The following is a 16,937-nucleotide window of genomic DNA, read 5'->3' as shown; positions in this document are numbered from 1 at the left end:
CCAAGGCCTTTACCTGATGCAATTTTTCAAAGCCACCTTTGGCCTTTTAGCTAAGATGAAGCGTTAGATCAAGCCCGGGAGGGGGATGCAATGTCTCATCATGTCAGCTTGGATCTTGTTTCATTGAGCCCAAGAAACAGTTATTCGTGGGAAATGGGCATTGCTGACTGACCAGCATTTATTGTTCATCTCTAATTGCTCCGGGATAGTTGAGAGTCAGCCACATTGCTGTGGGTCTGGAGTCACATGCGGGCCAGATCGAATAAGGAAGGCAGATTTCCTTCCCTTCCTTTCCAAAGGACATTATGAACCAGATAGGTTTTTTCCCAACAATTAACAATGGTTTCATGGTCATCAGTAGATTCTTAATTCCAGATTTTAGTTTTAATTGAATTCAAATTCCACCATCAGCCTTGGTGGGATTCGAACTTGAGTCTCCAGAACATTAGCTAAGTTTCTGGATTAATAGTCTAGCGATAATACCACTGGGCCATCAGTCCTCCAGTGCAAAGTCTTGTCAACTTGGGTCTTGTTTGTCCTTCATCTGGGGACCATGGTTGTCTTCATTTGAAATGGCTTTTTTGATTAGAAATAAAGGTACCAAAAAAAAAACTTTATTTAACATCTCTGGACAGTGGCTGCCCCAGTCTTTTTCAAATACTTCTAAGCTAATCTGTTTTGGATGCTTTATTTGCTGAAAGACTATAGGGACCATCGGGGAGTCGGTTAGCTCAGTTGGCTGGCTGCTTAGTTTATGATGTAGAGTGATGCTGACAACACAAGTTCAATTCCCAGACCAGTTGAGGTTACTCATTAATGCCTGCCTTCTCAACCATGCCCCTTGCCTGAGATGTGGTAATCCTCAGGTTAAATCAACAAATAAAGCTCAGCTGTGAGACCTTGCAAGCTGAATTCTCTCCCACCCAGACATCCTGCTGGCAGATTTTGAGATGGGAGAGGGTGCAGGCAATTTAACAATGGGGCAGACTGGGCCTCTGATGATACTTGCCCCTGAATAATTCCTTAAATAGCCACTTAAGGACCCTTTCCCACCCAGTTTCACTTATTGGGCTTCAGACTGGGGGATCCTCCACTCAGGGCTATGTTTCCATTGGTTCCCAGGATGACAGGAATCAACCATGGCTGCCTCTAACAGGATATTGGCATTGCCTTTATTTTGTAGATAATTTTAAATATGCCATTGGAGGGACGGGCTACCTGGCTTCAGAGTGCCTTCAGAAACCTTGCCATGTCACTTGCATTCCTGCTTTGCTTGTGACCTTTGCTTTTAGTAGTAGAATTGGTCCTAAATTGTGCTATTCCAACATAATTGCAATTATCAAATCAGTAGCATGAATATTCTGTAAGTAAGAATTTTTTTCAAGTCGTAAGCCTAAGTTGCACAATGGTAAATCTGATGACCGCTCTTGTATAAAAGTCTATGGCTTGTATAAAAATTGAACATTTTGGGGGAAAAAGCCATCTTTTGAATCTCCTTTTTGACACATCAACCTGATGACTATTTGGTATAGTAGTCAACTGTAGTTTCATGCTATTTTTACAGGAATTCCATCTGTTGAAGATATCAAATTTGACCCACCGGAAGCCGTATATGGTTCAGATCTTGTTTTGAGCTGCAGCATCTCTAACTTTTACCCACAAACTATTGAAACAGTTTGGCGAAATAAACAAGGCCCGATACCCAAAGGGATCACAATTAAAGGACCTGTGAAGGACGAAAGAGGATGTTTTCACTTGACTTCCCAATTGCAAATAAAACCAACTGCACAAGATTTTGATGAAATATTTTCCTTCAACGTGAAGCATGTCCAATTAAAAGCTCCAGTTGTAAAAGAGACAAATCTAATACTTCCGGGTAGGTTTTATCCTAATCCTTCTATCTACAAGTTTGAAAAGTTCCACTTTACATTTAAATGTTTGTGATTTAAGTGAATGCCCTAGACCACGCACAAATAAGTGGGGTGGCATGGTGGGGCAGCATGGTAGCACAGTGGTTAGCACCGCTACTTCACGGTGCCAGGGACGCAGGTTCGATTCCTGGCTTGGATCACTGCCTATGTGGAGTTTGCATGTTCTCCCCCATGTCTGCATGAGTTTCACCCAGGTGCTCTGGTCGCCTCTCACTTCTGAAAAACATGCTGATTAGGTGCATTGACCCGAATAGGCACAGATTGTGGTGAGTAGGGGAATTTCACAATAACTTCATTGCAGTGTTAATGTAAGCCTTACTTGTGACTAACAAATTAAACTTTATTTTAACTTCAACTTTAACCTGGCAGAATCTGACTAGATATGAGAAAATGTGGGGGAAGGACACATTTATGAGCCATTTTACATTAAATAAGTAAATTAGAATTCGATACATTGGAGAAAAGACTTCAATTTAAGTTACATAAAGGAAGGATATTTGATTTAAGGCAGTTATATTCACTGTAAAATATTACATTCGAATTAAATGCATCTTGCAAGTTCTGAACCTTTTTCTTGCCTGAAGACGTCAGTTCTTCAGCTTGTTTAAAATATCAAACTTTCAGAACAAATCTGTTAAGTAGAACGTAGAACATTACAGCGCAGAACAGGCCCTTTGGCCCTCAATGTTGTGCTGACCAGTGGAACCAATCTAATGACCCTCTAACCTAAACTGTTCCAATGTTATCTATATGCCTATCCACTGACCATTTGAATGCCCTTAAAGTTGGCGAGTCCACAACTGCTGCAGGTGGGGCATTCCACGCCATTACCACCCTCTGAGTAAAGAACCTACCTCTGACATCTGTCCTATAACTACCGCCCCTTAATTTAAAGCTACGTCCCCTCATGTTCGCCATCACCATCTGAGGAAAAAGGCTTTCACTGTCCGCCCTATCTAACCCTCTGATCATCTTGTATGACTCAATTAGGTCACCTCTTAACCTTCTTCTCTCTCATGAAAAATAACCTCAAGTCCGTCAGCCTTTCCTCATAAGACCTTCCCACCATACCAGGCAACATCCTGGTAAACCTCTTCTGCACCCTTTCCAATGCCTCCACATCTTTCTTATCATGCGGTGACCAGAACGGTACACAATACTCCAAGTGCGACTGCACCAGAGTTTTGTACATTTGCAACATGACCTCACGGCTCCGAAATTCAATCCCTCTACCAATGAAAGCTAACACACCATACCCCTTCTTAACAACCTTATCAACCTGGGTGCCAACTTTCAGGGAGCTATGCACATGAACACCAAGATCTCTCTGCATGTCAACACGACCAAGAGTCCTTCCATTAGCGCTATATTCTGTACTCCTGTTACTCTTACCAAAGTGAATCACCTCACACTTTTCCGTATTAAACTCCATTTGCCACCTCTCGGCCCAGCTCTGCAGTTTATCTATGTCCCTCTGCAAACTGTAACATCCATCCTCACTGTCTACAACTCCTACGACTTCGGTGTCATCAGCAAATTTACTAACCCATCCTTCTACACCCTCATCTAGGTCATTTATAAAAATGACAAACAGCAGTGGCCCCAAAACAAACCCTTGAGGTATACCACTTGTAACTGAACTCCAAGTTGAATATTTCCCATCAACCACCACCCTCAGTCATCTATCAGCTAGCCAATTCCTGATCTAAACTGCTAAATCACCCTCAGTCCCATGCATCTGCATTTTCTGCAGTAGCATACCATGGGGAACCTTATCAAACGCTTTACTAAAATCCATATACACCACGTCAACTGCCTTGCCCTTATCCACCTCTTTGGTCACCTTTACAAAAAACTCGATAAGGTTTGTGAGGCATGACCTACCCTTCACAAAACCGTGTTGACTATCCCTAATCAATTTATTTCTCTCCAGATGATTATAAATCCTATCCCTTATAATTCTTTCCAAATATTTGCCCACAACAAAAGCAAGGCTCATCGGTCTATAATTCCCAGGATGGTCTCTACTCCCCTTCTTGAACAAGGGGACAACATTTGCTTTCCTCCAGTCTTCCGGCACTATACCTGTAGCCAATGACGACATGAAGGTCAAAGCCAAAGGCTCTGCAATCTCCTCCCTAGCCTCCCAGAGAATCCTGGTGTAAATCCCATCCGGCCCAGGGGACTTATCTATTTTCATACTGTCAAGAATTGCTAACACCTCCTCCTTATGTACCTGAATCCCGTCTAGTCTACAACCCTGTATCACAGTATTCTCCTCAACTACACTGACTTTTTCCTGCGTGAATACTGATGAAAAATACTCATTCAGTGCCTCCCCTATCTCTTCAGGCTCCGCGCACAACTTCCCACTGCTGTCTCTGACTGGCCCTGATCTTGCCCTAACCAATCATTTATTCTTGACATACCTATAGAAAGCTTTAGGGTTCTCCTTGATCCTATCCACCAAAGTCTTCTCATGACGTCTTCTAGCTCTTCTTAACTCTCTCTCTCTCTTTAGCTCCTTCCTGGCTAATTTATAACTCTCCAGTGCCCTAACTGAGCCTTCACGTCTCATCTTTACATAAGCCTCCTTCTTCCTCTTCACCAGAGATTCAACTTCCTTAGTAAACCACGGTTCCCTCGCTTGACCACTTCCTCCCTGCCTGACAGGTACATATTTATCAAAGACTCACAGTAGCTGCTCCTTGAATAAGCTCCACATTTCATTTGTTCCCAGCCCCTGCAGTTTCCTACTCCAACCTATGTATCCTAAAGTAGGATTTTGACTTTTTTCTTTTGTGATACAACTTCCTGCCTGAGTATTAATTCAATGACCTTTGTTGTCTGGGATGTCACTTTGACACCTCTGGGTATCTGTTACAAAATACTGCTGTAAAATGGTACACCAAAGTACTCCTCCAGATCAATGCTATTCTGAAAATAATCTTTTCTGTACCAATTTAAATTGTACATCCATTGAAGGTATTACAATAATCCTGATTGTAATCTTTGAGCAAGTTCATGTGATCTTAACTTTAATAAATATGTGTATAATTCAAACTAGAAGATAAGATTAATTCATTTGCTTCAATAGCTAAACATTCATGACCATTTTTATTTGTTTTTCAGCTCATTCTCCTACCTTGTCTTCTATTGAAGTTGATCCAGCAGCCCCTGAAGCTAATCAGCTTGTAACATTCCGTATCTCATTGACAAGCTATGCTCCTGAAGCTGTCCGAGTGAAGTGGCTTAAAAATGGGACACCTTATTCAGGACAAGTTAACAATTCTCATCCTGTGATTGCTAAAGATGGTCTCCTTTCATCAGTCACAAGCATACAATTTAAAGCAAATGAGAATGATCATGAGAGTTTGATCAGATGTGAAGTGCTTCATATAGCAACGAAAGAAATTCAAGAGAAAAGTTTCAAATTACTTCTTAAAGGTGGGTGTTGTTTCATGAGATTGAATTCAGAATAAAGGATTTCAATACAATTGTTATAATTGCAATATTGATGGTTTTGTTGCACTTGGAAGTACTCATTTACATGTTTATTTGAATTGAAACTTCGTATTGGATAAACTTTTTTTAATGGCTGGGAATAGTTAAGTTTTGGTAAATCCAGCTTCTTTCAATACAATTGAATGGGTTACTTAATATTCTTAACGTGTCAAATGAAATAAACATTTCTATGTATTTAACTAAATTTCTCTGTTTAGGTGTTGACAGTGAAGATGCAGCTTATGAAAACCTAGGAAATGATGAAGGTAAAGTCTTCACTTTGAGAAGTTCCTGTTTTGTGCATGTTTGTTGTAATCCATGATGGATCAGTGTAGCATTTCAGGTTACTATACAGAATAAACCAGATATTCCTTTTTAGATCGGCTTTCGGTTATGGTAGAAGTATAAGGCAATAATGACATGATGAAATTCTGCATTCTATTTTCCATCATTTCTGCCTGATTTTACAGAGTTGTAAAGATGCTCATTGAGGGTTGCTGGGCAAAAGACATTAAAAAAAACACATTTAAAGAACCAAACCCAAATATAAGTAAAGCTTTGCAAAATCCTTATTTCTTCAGTAATTTAGTATTTTTGTTTGCTGTTCCTAATGATTCATTCTCTGACATTTGCCTTCAGACAAGACAGGACATACATTTCTAATTCATGTGTTCCCTAGAAGGGAAGGGAAGGGAAATCAGGCTGGTGAGATTGCACTGGAAGCTCTTGACATCTACCCATTAGTAGCCCACACTTGGATTTATTGAAGCAGCAGCCTAGGCATGGGGATAGAATAGAGCTCAATGATTTCCTAGCTGCAGAGCATATTTCTGCCACATTAAGATAAAACTGCCACATCTGGCCATTGCACAAACTTTTCCTTGAGTGCATCAACTAATAAGTTTTTCTTCATGCTATCTAATCAAATCCAATTTCAACATATCTTTAGTGCAACCTTATTTTTAATTAAAATGTGAATAGTGTGTGTGCACATAGCTCGTGATTTTCTTAGGTGCCTTCTAATTGACAAGATGGTGTGAGTTGACTGGGTCTTGTGCCATTTCCTCAAAGCAGGAGAGGTGGACCTGTGGTTAGTTGCTGAGAGCCTGCACTCTTTTTCCTCCTCTATGCTGGCAACTGGGGCTATCTTTGCGTGTAAAAATGGTTACCGTGAGATAAACAAAGAGCCATGAGACATTCCTCCTCAGACTGACGCACAGTTTATGGCAGCAGTTGGAGAAACTTTGAACGAACTGCTGATGATTCTCCTGGCCTCCGATGGTTGTCCCTTTATTCAAATGTTCGAAGGTGGATTACAGTGCACAGAGTGGACTCCACTTTATCCATCAATTTCTGATTGTTCTTTGTTCCGTATATAATTAAAAACAGAAATCTTAAATCATGTTATCGTTTGAGAATGGGCAATGCATCTTGATCCTTCTATCGGCAACTGGTTTTATTGCATCTTATCAATATTACATTATTTGTGCACCAACCCTTTGGGCGTGTGTGCACACATATTTCTCTGTCCTGGTTGTTGGGAGGGGAGAGAATGAGCACTAGTTCTCACTCTCCAACACTGGATGCACTGAGCACTGCCTCACTGCATACAGACTCACTTAGAAAAAGAAAGGAGAAATATAACTTGGAATAGAAATTCAGGAATGGAGCTTATGTTAATTTTAATTGAAACAGTAATTGGGATCTCATGCTGTGTTTTCACTGAAGATTAATGAAAGGGTTTGTCCTGTGCAACCTATGTGCAAATACCTTTTCTGATTTCCTGTCTCTGTCAACCAAAGTGATAGACTCAATCCACATACCTCTCTCCACATTGAATTGTTATATTTCAGTTTTGGGGATCTACCAAAAGTTGCCATCTTCTAAGACTTTTTCCTTGCAGAAGTCAAGCAAAAGGTGCAAATGATCTGTTGTCCTTTTGCACAGTAAACCTGATACATCAGAATGCAGACAATAGTGGATACAATGACAACCTTTGCATCATTCAGACACTGGCCCCTCTCTGAGCTTGGCATTCCCCAAGTTAGCTTTGTTTCCCCCAGGCAGCCAGACCTTGACACATTCGCCACCGCTGGTGATTGCTGCTCCTCCACTGTTTCTCGCCCTTGTTTACTTCTGATCACTTATCAGCAACAAATGTGGGAATAGAATGGCCTGTGTTGGAAGAACAGCCCTTTGCAAAATCTTGTATTTCATTTATGTGCATTTGAACAGACCAGCTTGTATGCCAGCCTGTGCCAGTTTTTGAGCAATAGCTTCGGGGACCACATAAAAGGCCTGCAACCCATGGACTTCCAGTTGATGAAGCCTGGTAGCAGACAGTCAATAATGCACTGGCTTCTTGAATCTTACCAGATCTGCTATGGTGTTCAAGTTTTTTGTAATATGGAGTGACTTGGTGCTTAATAGTTGATGTCATGCTAACTGTCCTACTTATCTCCTTTGGCTCTCCCTTTGCCAGTTGCCAGGATGTGATATGTTTCATAATTGTTTCAAATTTAGTAAATATCTCTGAACTGGAAACATGCCCATTCTGATAGTGCACAAATATTTCCCCAGAAATGAATAAATTGTATCAATTTGGCTTTTCTATGTAACCAATGTATAAACTAAAAACTTCTTAGTATTTGTGTATAGCACTTCAATCTCGCAGTCAAAGTTCCCAGTGTGAAGAATAGAATTCCTCCTTGTACCTCGCTCCTGAATATTTTTGTTTCTTTTTATGGCTCCATCTTCATTATTCCTTCAACTCCACATGCACTCAGTTGAGACAGAAAGATGGCTAGACTGGCTCTGACTGTTGTCTTGCTTATTTCTTTTCAAGGCTTGTGATTCATGCAGGGACTTGATGACAAATGCCTCACTTCTTGTAGAATATCGGAAGCATTTGAGACTAAAATGAAAAGCCCCTAGTGTAGGAATGCAGAGCTCTATTGCTAGAATTTTCCTTGTATTAATAGAATTAAATCTATATCTATGTCACATTGTTAAGAGTTTTACTGTTATGAATTTTATTCCAACAGATAATTTCCAGGAGGTGTCACAGATCACTTGTCAGACAGAATGTCCTAAAGCTGGCCAGCCTGTGACGGTTTCCTGCACAATTACAGGATCCTCTGAAGAAGACACCCACCTCACTTGGTACATAGATGTTTACCCTGTTGAAGATATGAGCTGCATTACCAATACACCGTTTAAAACTGGTGTAGGTTTCACCACTTATCTAACTTATGTACCAAAGCAAGAGAGTGGCAATTCTAAACTCCAACTTGATGTGATTACTGAGATGGACCCAATTTGCAGATACTTCCAGCTGAAATTAAATTGACTTGATATTGCAGGAACAGGAAGCAGCTCATTGTGATTTTGATGTGAAAGATGGAAGCAACACCATTGTTTTTACCTTGCATCACCTATTCCATTGGTGAATGAAATGTCATCATTTATGGCCTAACGTTTTCTAATCATTTATTATGTGTTACAAAGACACAGGATAAATCAGTTAATCAAGAATACAGACAGCTGAATGTTTAATGGAACCTAAAGAGAAAATGCTGGATAATCTCAACAGGTCTGGCAGCATCTGTAAGGAGAGAAAACAGCTGATGTTTCGAGTCCAGATTATCCTTTGTCAAAGCTCAAAGGTGTAGAAAGTGGGAGATATCGATACTGTAGGGTGAGGGAATGAAAGATGAGTCATAGCAATAAAAACAAGGGGAGAGTTTGTTAATGGCAGTCCATAGAGGCAATAGGAGGTGTGAATGGCCAAACAGCAGAGAAGCTGAAATCAGAGGATAAACTGTGACAGATGAAGTTGCTGGGAGGAGGGAGGAGATGGGTGGGAAGAGCTAATATTGAGAAAAAGAGTGGAAAAGGGTAAGAAAAGGGGGTAAAATAGGGGGAAAGAAAAATAAAGACGATAAAGAAGTAAAAGGCAGAGAACAAGTAAAAATTAAATGATTAATGGATTTTCCCCATGTTTCTAATTAGCTACTTATATCGAAATTGAGAGAATGAACATTGAGGACAGGCCTTCAAATGTACTATTTCTGAAAACAGAATAACTACATAAAATAAAGGGACAAGAGTTATAAGTGAGGGAAGAGAGGAGATAATGAATTAACTGCTAAAATGATTACTACACACCTATTGTGCTGGGTGCTTAGGGTGAGAATGAGAGGACACGGTGTCATCTCCTGTTGTCACTCTTCAAGATCATAACTGGCCCCATTCCTGTAATGTTCCACATGTTCTCTTTGTGTGGGGTAAAGCTATGCAGGTGGCTTCTAGTGTCTCTTGTCAACATCTTCTGCCTAACTTGTGTGGAACTTTTTCCTGTAGGATAAAATGTGACAATCAGAATGTGCTTGTTGTGACTGAATAGTTATGGTGTTACGTGAGTAAGTGAGGGGTGCGTATGTGGAGAAAGATGGAGTGGTGTTGTGGTTGTAGGCAGTGAAGGAAATCAGTGGAGGATAATGCCTGTGTGTTTGCAGGTTTGAGGAAAGCACCATTGAGATGAGAGGTAAAATTCTTGGGAACATTGAGGATGCTCTTCAGGATTGAGCCATGTCCTGTGATCTAAGTTAGCATTGACCTCCTTAGTCACCTCTTCCCACTGACTATAAAAGAGTTACCTGGACAGCTTTCTGTTGTCTGTTTCAGCTTTAGTTGTTCGGAATATGAGGGTAAAATTCGTTGTATTTTCTTTCTTTTGTTTATAGTGATTGAGTAACTTGCTTGATTTATAAACTGGCAACATGTGAAAGTCCAAAGAGTTTTGTTTTTAATCCCATGGCCGTGAATTTGAGAAATAAATATGTTTTGTGTAACATAGAAAGATAGAAAAACCACAGCACAAACAGGCCCTTAGGCTTACAAGTTGCGCCAATCATATCCCTATCTACTAGGCTTACCTATAACCCTCAGTCCTATTAAGTCCCATGTACTCATCCAGAAGTTTCTTAAAAGACCCTATCAAATTTGCCTCTGCCTCTACCACCACCGACGGCAGCTGATTCCGCTCACCCACCACCCCCTGAGTGAAAAACTTATCCCTGACATCTCCTCTGTACCTACTCCCCAGCACCTTAAACCTGTGTCCTCTCGTAGCAACCATTTCAGCCCTGGGGAAAAGCCTTTGAGAATCCACCCTATCCATACGTCTCAATATCTTATGCACCTCTATCAGGTCACCTCTCATCCTTTATCTTTCCAAGGAGAAAAAAACCAAGGTCCCTCAACCTATCCCAATAAGGCGTGCCACCCAATCCAGGCAACATCCTTGTAAATCTCCTCTGCACCAGTTCAATAGCTTCCATATCCCTCCTGTATTGTGGGGATCAGAACTGAGCACAGTACTCTGAGTGGGGTCTGACCAGGGTCTTATAAAGCTGCAGCATTATCTCCTGACTCCTAAACTCAATCCCTCGATTGATGAAGGCCAGCACACCATACACCTTAACCATAAATTGTATTGTACAACGTCTGTTAAACAGATGCATTTTATCTTTTATTAAAGGAAGAACCAGACTGATAAATTTAACAGACTCCAAGGTGCTGAAGCTTTCTACGAATACCGTAATTGAAAATTCAACTCCCTGTCATTGCAATAAGTACATCTGACAATGTAGGGTTACAGAATTCCTCCCCCACTCCTAATATTTTTTTTTCATTATCACTTAAAACAAATAAGCAAAATATATCTGCTTTAGAACAATAAGATCTTGTATGTACTGTTAACTGAAATCAGTTTGTTCTTTTTGAAGCTGTTGTCCAGCTGTTTCTTCTGTGTATTTTTGTAAAGCTGAAGAATATTAATACGTTTCAAATTTGGAAGGAAGCTTTATAAATTTTGAAACAAATGGATGCAGGAATAATAACATTGTAGCGAAAGATCTGGGATAAAGCAAACAAAATATTCATTTTACACTGATTAAATCTGGTTGCTATATCTACAATCAACCGTTGTGCATAGTAAAGAAAAGAGAGTAATCCTGGATCAGATCGTGGAAAGATGGATAGGGACAGGAATGGGGTCACTGGCAAAATTCTTTACAGACACTGGCAGGGAATATGCTAATAAGTTGAGGGATATGTGTGAAAATATGAATATCATAGCCATGAATATGGCTGCAGAAAACCCATTTAGTAATAGGACGTGAGAGAGGAACTATGCAGTAATAGATGACATGCTGTGGAAAATTTTGGCAGATAGACCAAATTGCAAGTTAAATTTAGTCTTAGCATGGGCGATACGTGCAAAGAACTCATTGCAGATGGTCGGAGGCTGTAGTCCATATCAATTAGTATTTGGTAGAAAGCCTAAAATTCCGTCCATTTTGAATGGCCAGCCTCCAGCTTTGGAAGGGATTACAAATAGCTTTACCTTTGCTGAGTGTTGGAGTAAACCCAAAATTAAAAGATACAAGATGGTTTACCTGGCACAAAATGGACTCTGTGAAAAGACATTAAGATGTGCTGATTTAGGCACTGACATTGCACACCGAGTTAAATTCTGTTAGTGTCTAATTACTACAGGAAATAAATCGGACCTTTGAGGCCCAGATGTTCACCTTAACTGAGATAAGGCAGAACCAAAACGATGAGTTTTGTTAACAAGATCAGTCGTTGAAAAAAGGGCATAAATGTATAACTATGTGCTATCTGCTAATGCCCGTACTTGTCCACTATTTGAAAATGTATAAAAGAAGCTCAGCTGCTATTTTAAAATGGAGAAGGTGACTGCGAGCACTGCGGACAGTCCAGCGCTTCTCCCAAAGCTCTGTGCAATAAATTGCACGTTGAACCTTTTAAATCCGACTCCGAGTGGTAATTTTCGAACAAAAAAATTGGCGTAGTTGGCAGGATCTAATTGTTGGTGAGTTGATTGGTTGGCCTCAATCGGCAAAATGGAACAGAGATTATTGAACTGTGGGAGTCAGACTGAGTCAACAATATAGTTAAAAATGGGTGAAAATTAGGGCAATTTATGGGACTATCAGATAGAAATAGGAATTGATTGCTTGTGCTGATCAACTAAGGACAAGGAAGTGTCTGTCTCAAACGCGCAGCCTTAGATTGGTTGTTAAGAAGGGAAATCCCCCATGTGAAGGTCAGGACCCTGAAGTGGCGTAGAGGCATCAAGGCACTTAAGACTTTGAAGCAGAAGTGATTACAGAATTTGACACCAAATAACTTTTGTGGCAAACAAATGCAGAGTTTGCCACCTGTTTGCATAAAAGTTTGTTTAGTTTATGTACTTGTCTGTCACGTTGTAAAGTGGTGCGGTAAGGAACTGATCACCCTGACCTAGATCCAGACTCCGGTGGAGGAAACACGTTGCTGAGGAGATGATTGTGGCCGGGGTGTAGAAGTCTGCAAGATGGCAGGTATAGAAACTAAGTGGGACCTGCGGGTTCCCTTATTGATAAATATATGACAGAGACACACTCATTGATTAAGAAGATGCAAAGGGATGGCTGGGATGTTTCTCAGACCTTTGAACAATAGAGAAAGTGGCTAGATGGGGAAAAGAGAGATATAACAAATAAGGCAGGGATATTATTAGTACATCAATTAGCTGGACTAATTGAACAAGTAGTCACCTCCGCTAAAAAGTGGAATGGAGATAAGTATAAAATTTTTAAATTAGAACATTACAGTGCAGTACAGGCCCATCGGCCCTTGATGTTGCGCCGACCAGTGGAACCAATATAATGACCCTCTAACCTAAACTATTCCAACGTTATCCATATGCCTATCCACTGACCATTTGAACGCCCTTAAAAGTTGGCGAGTCCACAACTGCTGCAGGCAGGGCATTCCACGCCCTTACTACCCTCTAAGTGAAGAACCTACCTCTGACATCCGTCCTATAACTACCACCCCTTAATTTAAAGCTATGTCCCCTCGTGTTAGCCGTCACCATCCGAAGAAAAAGGCTCTCGCTATCCACCCTATCCAATCCTTTGATCATCTTGTATGCCTCAATTAGGTCACCTCGTAACCTTCTCTCTAATGAAAATAACCTCAAGTCTGTCAGCCTTTCCTCATAAGACCTTCCCACCATACCAGGCAACATCCTGGTAAACCTCTTCTGCACCCTTTCCAATGCCTCCACATCTTTCTTATCATGTGGCGACCAGAACGGTACACAATACTCCAAGTGTGGCCGCACCGGAGTTTTGTTCAGTTGTAACATGACCTCACGGCTCTGAAATTCAGTCCCTCTGCCAATAAAAGCTAACACACCATATGCCTTCTTAACAACCTTATCAACCTGGGTGCCAACTTTCAGGGAGCTATGCACATGAACACTGAGATCTCTGCTCATCAACACTACTAAGAGTCCTTCCATTAGCCCTATATTCTGTACTCCTGTTACTCTTACCAAAGTGAATCACCTCACACTTTTCCGTATTGAACTCCATTTGCCACCTCTCGGCCCAGCTCTGCAGCTTATCTATGTCCCTCTGCAAACTAACATCCATCCTCACTGTCTACAACTCCTCCAACTTCGGAGTCGTCAGCAAATTTACTAATCCATCCTCCTACACCCTCATCTAGGTCATTTATAAAAATGACAAACAGCAGTGGCCCCAAAACAGATCCTTGAGGTACACCACTTTGTAACTGAACTCCAGGTTGAATATTTCCCATCAACCACCACCCTCTGTCTTCTATCAGCTAGCCAATTCCTGATCCAAACTGCTAAATCACCCTCAATCCCATGCATCTGCATTTTCTGCAGTAGCATACCATGGGGAACCTTATCAAACGCTTTACTAAAATCCATATACACCACATCAACTGCCTTACCCTTATCCACCTCTTTGGTCACCTTTTCAAAAAAACTCTTAAGGTTTGTGAGGCACGACCTACCCTTCACAAAACCGTGTTGACTATCCCTAATCAATTTATTTCCCTCTAGATGATTATAAATCCTATCCCTTATAATTCTTTCCAAAACTTTGCCCACAACAGAAGTAAGGCTCACCGGTCTATAATTCCCAGGATGGTCTCTCCTTCTTGAACAAGGGGACAACATTTGCTATCCTCCAGTCTTCCGGCACTATACCTGTAGCCAATGATGAAAAGAAGATCAAAGCCAAAGGCTCTGCAATCTCTTCCCTAGCCTCCCAGAGAATCCTAGGGTAAATCCCATCCGGCCCAGGGGACTTATCTATTTCCATACTCTCAAGAATTGCTAACACCTTCTCCTTATGTACCTCTATCCTGTCTCGTCTACAACCCTGTATCGCAGTATTCTCCTCAACTACACTGACTTTTTCCTGCGTGAATACTGACGAAAAATACTCATTCAGTGCCTCTCCTATCTCTTTAGGCTCCACACACAACTTCCCACTGCTGTCTCTGACTGGCCCTAATCTTGCCCTAACCAATCTTTTATTCTTGACATACCTGTAGAAAGCTTTAAGATTTTCCTTGATCCTATCCACCAAAGTCTTCTCATGTCCTCTTCTAGCTCTTCTTAACTCTCTCTCTTTAGCTCTTTCCTGGCTAATTTATAACTCTCCAGTGCCTTAACTGAGCCTTCACGTCTCATCTTTACATAAGCCTCCTTCTTCCCCTTCACCAGAGATTCAACTTCCTTTGTACACCACGGTTCCCTCGCTCGACCACTTGCTCCCTGCCTGACAGGTACGTACTTATCAAGGAGTCGCAGTAGCTGCTCCTTGAATAAGCTCTACATTTCATTTGTTCCCAGCCCCTGCAATTTCCTACTCCACCCTATGTATCCTAAATCTCGCCAAATAGCCTCATAATTACCTTTCTCTCAGCTATAACTTCTGCCCTTCAGTATATGCCTATCCCTTTCCATCACGAAGGTAAACGTAACTGAATTGTGGTCACTATCACCAAAGTGCTCACCTACCTCCAAGTCTAACACCTGGTCTGGTTCATTACCCAGTACCAAATCCAATGTAGCCTCACCTCTTGTTGGCCTATCTACATACTGTGTCATGAAACCTTCCTGCACATGTTGGACAAAAACTGACCTCTCTAACGTGCTTGAACTATAGCTTTTCCAATCAATATTTGTAAAGTTAAAGTCCCCCATAACAACTACCCTGTTACTTTCGCACCTATCTAGGATCATCTTTGCAATCCTTTCCTCTACATCTCTGGAATTTTTTGGAGGCCTATAAAAAAAACTCCCAACATTGTGACCTCTCCTTTCCTGTTTCTAATCTCAGCTCATACTACCTCAATAGACAGGTTCACATCAAACGTCCTTTCTGCCACCGTAATACTGTCCTTGACTAACAATGCCATGCCTCCCCCTCTTCTACCACCTTCTCTGCTCTGACTGTAACATCTGAACCCCAGAACCTGCAACAACCATTCCTGTCCCTGCTCTATCCATGTCTCTGAAATGGCCACAACATCGAAGTCCCAGGCACCAATCCAGGCTGCAAGTTCGTCCGCCTTATTGCGTATGCTCCTCGCATTAAAGTATACGCACTTCAACCCACCCTCCTGCCTACCAATACACTGCTGTGACCTAGAAACCTTATCCATGACCTCCCTATTCTCATCCTCCTGTACATTGGAGCTACAGTTCAGGTTCCCATCCCCCCTCTGAATCAGTTTAACCACCCCCCCCCCCCCGAATAGCATTGGCAAATTTACCCCCCAAGATATTAGTACCCCTCTGGTTCAGGTGCAGACCATCCCTATTAGAATCCAGAGTAAGGAATTGGAGAAGAGGAATGGAGTATTAGAGGAGAATCAATGGAGATGGGAAACTGTTCCTTTGCCCCCCTTATGAGTCTACACAACAGGACTAACTGCCCCTCCAGAGGAAGGGGAAGCACTAGGACACAAGATGCTAGTAACCTGAGGGGGAAAGGATGCGCAGCCAATAGCAAATTACAAACCGTTCACTCTGGGCGAGAGACAATGGATAATGGCCTCCTTGGGTAAACTACAACCTAGAAGTGCAAATACAAAATTTTGGGAAGAATTAGATACAGGTTGGGTAGGACACCAACTGCACTTAAGGAATAAACACCAAGTGGTTAGGGCCGCATGTCCAGCAGATAAATGGAGCAGATAGCCAGAGGGCCTGCCATTCCCCAGCACAAGAATACACTGGGGGCATTGGATACACTTAGTAGCCCTAACAGCAGAAATAGATGTCCAACAGGCACCCTTCACCCTGTTTAAAACGGAAGTCCAAACAGTTTTAGGAAATGCCCCTACCAATTGAAGTAAAATCACAACGACCAAGCAACAAAAGGGAGAAGGGGCCTCTGAATATGGGGAATGGTTGTTCCAAGTATACCAGGAATGCGCAGGGCAAGGAAACCCAGGTCGTGGGGCTCGAGCGTTTATTCAAGCTTTCAAGGATGGGCCCTCCAGCGTTCACCAAACCATCTTAAAAATGGGAGTGATCATGTCCCAGGATTATGATGAACTGGTGGAATGGGCTAGTGGCATACGTGGAGGGGGCAG

General features: G+C 41.6%; 1 protein-coding gene across 1 annotated transcript in view; it reads left to right on the top strand.

Annotated features, from left to right (window-relative positions):
* The window catches only part of LOC145343790 (uncharacterized), a 38,204-nt gene extending 25,931 nt beyond the window's left edge, over positions 1 to 12,273 (top strand). The window contains exons 9-12 of the mRNA XM_080190125.1: positions 1,565 to 1,876; positions 5,064 to 5,378; positions 5,654 to 5,701; positions 8,480 to 12,273. Coding sequence (XP_080046251.1) covers positions 1,565 to 1,876; positions 5,064 to 5,378; positions 5,654 to 5,701; positions 8,480 to 8,784 — 980 coding nt within the window. The 3' untranslated portion in view covers positions 8,785 to 12,273. The remainder of the gene's footprint in view (positions 1 to 1,564; positions 1,877 to 5,063; positions 5,379 to 5,653; positions 5,702 to 8,479) is intronic.
* The last annotated feature ends 4,664 nt before the right edge of the window (positions 12,274 to 16,937 follow it).

The sequence above is a fragment of the Carcharhinus amblyrhynchos genome, chromosome 6, assembly GCF_965287045.1.
Source record: "Carcharhinus amblyrhynchos chromosome 6, sCarAmb.v2.hapA, whole genome shotgun sequence".
NCBI classification, from domain to species: Eukaryota; Metazoa; Chordata; class Chondrichthyes; order Carcharhiniformes; family Carcharhinidae; genus Carcharhinus; species Carcharhinus amblyrhynchos.
The sequence above is the reverse complement of the archived record's forward strand: the minus strand, read 5'-3'. Positions and strand labels throughout refer to the sequence as shown.